The 5,126-nt window shown below is 56.2% G+C and overlaps 1 protein-coding gene across 1 annotated transcript; it reads right to left on the bottom strand.

Moving 5' to 3' along the window:
• Positions 1-795: 795 nt before the first annotated feature.
• LOC100274113 (uncharacterized) lies at positions 796-3,142 on the bottom strand. Its single transcript, NM_001148492.1, has 2 exons — positions 1,866-3,142; positions 796-1,443 (listed from the first exon to the last, which is right to left on the bottom strand). The coding sequence occupies exons 1-2, from the start codon at positions 3,115-3,117 to the stop codon at positions 1,055-1,057; spliced, it is 1,641 nt and encodes a 546-aa protein (NP_001141964.1). The 5' UTR covers positions 3,118-3,142; the 3' UTR covers positions 796-1,054.
• Between the last annotated feature and the right edge of the window lie 1,984 nt (positions 3,143-5,126).

The following is a 5,126-nucleotide window of genomic DNA, read 5'->3' as shown; positions in this document are numbered from 1 at the left end:
TAAATCATGTTTTTGAGGACCTTCGAAAGACGAAGGCCTCCAACACCTATCTGTTAGTGGGGCTCTCGGTCGACTACGACCCATTTGTGACCTCCATAATGACCAAAATCGAGTCACCCTCCCTCGATGATTGTTCGTATACCTAGATGCGTTTGAGGCTCACTAACTCCAACATATGGCTGATATCGTGACTAAGCCTTTGGTTGTTCACCATTTAGCAAAATTTGTTGCAATCTGAATTTAGTTTCATACCATCCAGTTTAAGGTGTGTTTATTATAGAATGTTATATATGTTAAAAATAACAGGTTAAATATATTATGAAAGGATCATTTGCCTTTGATTCTATTGGGCTTGAGACTCAGCCCCCTAATCTTAGGGTGATGTTACCTACCATATAAAGGCTTATATTGTGTGCCCTAATCTCGGTAATACTATTACTTGCCATGTAAATTTTCCTTTTATACAACTATATATGTCACTTGCACAATACTTTTAAAGATTGAGACTATAGAGAAATCTCAAATTCAAATTGTAGTTAACGCAATTAAATAAAATAATTATTGTTAACTCGTTTTTCACGTCTAAGATACGAGAGCCTCAACGTGAGAAGTATATTATAGTAAATAAATTGTCCAGTTCTTATAATTTAACTTAAGTTTCTGGGTAAATTGGTTGTCGCATGTAACTCAACAAAATTTAAATTCAACTTTCACGTGCAAAAAATGTCGGCTGACAGGTTGTACTGAGCAACATTTTGCATCTACCAGAAGATGCAAACCGAACACGGATGTATTGCAAGATAAGTTTTCATTCATCAAGTTCCCCTGCTAAAACGGGCTGCGAGACCATCCGGTACTGTACAAGAATCGCCTAACCAAAGCTAAGCTAGCCGCCTAGCCCTTGAATTATCAAAAAAAAAAAAAAAACTACTCTGCTTCCCTTCTTTTCTTCTACCTGTTGCAATCTGCGTCACTCTCACTACAACGAATGCTCGATCCTGTTGCTCCGCCAACCATGCGAAACCATAAACCGGTCCAACGCCGTCGGTAACGGTCACCCTTGCTGGCTGCCGGGCTTGATTAGCGGCTGCTGCGAGGTCTTGGCCCACTCCTCGGGCGGGCTCTTCACCTCCTTGAGCAGCGCCACCACCTCCTTCATCGTCGGCCGCTCGTGGGGCGCCGTGTTAACACAGAAGATGGCCACGCCCAGCGTCTGCAGCATCTCCTGCACCAGCTGGTCCGGCATGCCCCGCAGCTTCGGGTCCAGGATGTTCACCGCCGGCTCGTAGCTGCCCATCTTCTTCTTCGCCCACTCCACGATGTGCAGGCTGGCCTCACCCAGCACTGGCTCTATGGCGCTCCGCCCGCTTAGGATCTCCAGCAGCACCACGCCGTAGCTGTAAACGTCGCTCTTCTCCGTGATGTTGCTCGTGTACGCGTACTCTGAAATGTAGCACACATGTGTAAACAATTCAGAGTCTTTTGAAGATGATCATTCAGTCATATATGTGATCTATCAAGCAAAAAATATATATAATACTATGTAGAAACAATATCCTCCAACTGACCAAAAGGATACTAGTGATGTGAGGAACTAGTCAGGACTAGGACAAACTTCATTAGTGTCGAGACAGAGTGATCACTGTTACCAGCTTAAGCTACAAGCAACTGATGAAGAACAAGGTTAAGGTTGCTAGAAGCAACCACAGGTCAAAGATTCTCGCTTAGCAGCAGCATTACCAAAGAACTACTGACCTGTGGCATTAATTAGGGTTGCTGTTCTTGTACACTACTACGTCTAATTGCTGAAGAAATAAGAACAGCTAAATGCTGATTAACAGTAACAGCAAAAAAAACTAGCTTACCTGGAGCAATGTATCCATAAGAACCGGCAATGCGTGACATGGCGTGATGGTAATTTGGGGAGTTCATCAGCTTGGCCAGCCCAAAATCAGCCAAGTAGGCCTCATACTTGGAATCGAGCAGTATGTTGTTGCACTTGACATCCCTGTGGAGTATCGCTGGAATGCAGTCGTGGTGCAGGTAGGCCAGGCCCTGCGCCGTCCCGACGGCGATCTTGTACCTCGTGTCCCAGTCCAGGCTCCTGTTCTCCTTCAGGAGCTCCAGCAGGTTGCCGTTGGGGATGTAGTTGTAAAGCAGGAGCTTGACAGACCTGTTAGAGCAGTAGCCGAGTAGCTTCACGATGTTCCGGTGTCTGATGTGCCCCAAAATCTGGATCTCAGCTGCAAAGGCGTCGATCGGCTCGTCCTTGCCGGCCTTCCAGAGCTTCTTCACTGCGATGATGTCCCCGTTCGGCATCTCAGCTCTGTACACCACCCCCGAGCAACCTTTGCCGATCACGTTCTCGTCCTTTAGGCATGCCAAGATGTGGTCGATGCAGAAGTTAAGCTTCTGGAACGGCGTAAACGTCCAGGGGTTGGAGAAATCATCACCACAAGCACCAGACAAGCTCATCGCCTTCTGGCTGGCCAGCTTCCTGCTCCTGTTGATCAGAATCCAAACCACAACAAGCAGCAGCGCCACCGACCCCAGAACGCCGCAGACGAGAATCACGGTCTTGACCGTCTTCAGGGCAGACCTGCGAACCGTGTCCGCCGCACAGGAGTGCCCGTCGTAGGACTCACAGAGGTTGGCATTACCAATATAGGAGTTGGACGACAATGTCTTGAAGAACGGCGTCACTGGGATGGCGCCAGAGAAGTTGTTGTACGAGATGTTGAGGGAAGTCAGGCTGGTGAGCTCACCAAGGACCGAGATGCTGCCGTAGAGGCCATTGCTCGCGAGGTTGAGGGACTGCAGCTGCGTCAAACCGGACATCTCGTCAGGCAGCTCGCCGACGAACTTGTTCAAGCTCAGGTCCAGGCTGATGCCCAGGCTCGACAGCGCGCCGATCTCCGGCGGTATGGGGCCGGAGAAGCTGTTGTTGCTCAGGTCCAGCATTGTCAGTTTCTGCAGGTTCCGAATCGACTTGGGCAATGGCCCGGACAGATTGTTGCCGCTGAGGATCAGCTTGTTGAGGTAGCTGAAGTTACCAAAGCTCGCCGGTATCTCGCCGGTGAGCTCGTTCATGCTCAGGTCGAGCTGCTCTAGGTTCATGAGCTCCCCAAACTGCGGCGGGATGCCACCGGTGAAGCTGTTGTTGTGCACGTCCAGCAACTCCAGCACCGTGATGTTGGCGAGCTCGCCTGGCAGCTTGCCGGTGAACCTGTTTGAGTACAGGTCCAGGAACACCAGGTTCTGCAGCTTGCCGATCTCTCTGGGTATCTGGCCCACGAGCTTGTTCTCGCCGAGCCGGAGGCGCACCAATGATAAGCAGTTGGCGACGCTCGGGGGCAGCGGACCGGAGAGCTCGTTGCCCAGGAGGAGCAGCTTGCTGAGCTTCTGCAGCCCGAACACCTCGTCGGGGATGCCGCCGGAGAAGCGGTTCTTTGACAGGTCCAGCGCGTACAGGTCGGTGCAGTTGCCCAGGGACGGCGGGATCGCGCCAGACAGCGCGTTGCCCCAGAGGAACAGCACCTGCAGCGCCTTCAGCTCTCCAAGCTGCGGCGGGATCGCGCCAGAGAAGCCGTTCTTGTCGAGCTGCAAGGCGGTGAGGCTGCTCAGGTTGCTGAGCTCCGGCGGTATGCGCCCCGTGAGCTGGTTGTCCGATAGGTGCAGCTGCTCGAGCGCGCCGAGCCGGCCGAGCGCCCCGGGCACCTCGCCGGTAAGCCGGTTGCCCGACAGGTCGAGCACCACCAATGCGGAGCAGTTGGATAGCTCCGGCGGGATCTTCCCGGAGAGGGCGTTGCCCCAGAGGAGCAGACTGGTGAGCTTCTGCAGCCTCCCGAGCTCCGGCGGTATCGGGCCGGTGAGCTTGTTCATGTGAAGGTAGAGGTTGCGCAGCTCGACGCAGCCGCCGAGCGCGGCGGGTATAGACCCGGACACGCTGGTGTCGTACAATGCCAGCGTCTGGAGGTTGACGAGGCTGCCGAACTCCTCGGGGATGGGACCGGAGAGCGCGGTGACCGCGGCGCCGAAGACGGTGAGGTTGGAGAGCGCGCCGAGCGAGGCCGGGATGGGGCCCGACAGCGCCGGGTTGCCGCCGACGCGGAACTGCTGGAGCGCGGCGAGCGCGCCCAGCGAGGCCGGTATGGTGCCGTTGAGGAGGTTGTCCTGGACGCAGAGCACCTGGAGCGCGGAGAGGTTGGCGAGCGAGCGCGGGATGCCGCCGGTGAGACGGTTGGAGTTGAGGAGCAGGAACTGGAGCCCCGAGAGCGCGCCGAGCCCGTCGGGGATGTCGCCGGTGAGCGCGTTGGAGGAGAGGTCGAGGACCCGCAGCGCGGAGAGCGACGCGTACGAGGGCGGGATGGCGCCGGAGACGTTGCAGGCGGAGAGGTTGAGCAGCTGCAGCGAGGAGAGCGTGGCGAGGGCCGGCGGCAGCGAGGACAGGTTGAGGAAGGTGTCGGGCAGCGAGAGGGACACCACCCGGCTCTGCGGCGAGCACGTGACCCCCTGCCACGAGCACGGCGTCGCGGCCCTGGGGTCCCACGACGGCAGCACGGGCGACGGCGCCGCGCCGGGCAGCAGCGACAGCAGCGCCTTGCCGTCCGGCGACAGCGCCGCGGCCGGCTGGGCCGTCCCGACCGACAGCGCCACGAGCGCGGCGGCGACGACCACAGCCGCAGAGAAGAGCCGGGCACGCCGGTGGTGCGCCATTATTATCAACAACAACCTCCGCTGCCTGGATCAAGAACCCGCCGCGGGAACCGGAAAAGGCGAAGGCTTTTTTTTTTGGGTCACCCACCTCAAGCCGAGAGCGCGGCCGCCCGGCACGCCGGAGACGGTCACGGCATGCGCGCGCGGTCGCTTGCTACTGGGAAGAGCTAGCAAGGAGGAGCAGTGCGCGATGGTCGGCGAGGCATGTGGTGTGCCGGGTGCGGAGGTGGTGTGTGTGCGTGAGTGGCAGTGGTGGCCGCGGGCTCGCTCGCTTTCAGCAGCTGTCGTTGCTTGTGTGTGCCGCAGCCGCACCCAACAAGCATATGGAGGGCGTGACTGCCGTTTCTCTCCAGCTCCGTCTTCCTCACTTCAGTTTTAGTACGCTTACGCCTGAGCTTGGCCAGCGAGGA

The sequence above is a fragment of the Zea mays genome, chromosome 9 (genome assembly GCF_902167145.1).
Source record: "Zea mays cultivar B73 chromosome 9, Zm-B73-REFERENCE-NAM-5.0, whole genome shotgun sequence".
Classification (NCBI taxonomy): domain Eukaryota; kingdom Viridiplantae; phylum Streptophyta; class Magnoliopsida; order Poales; family Poaceae; genus Zea; species Zea mays.
This window is presented reverse-complemented; position numbering and strand designations above follow the sequence as displayed.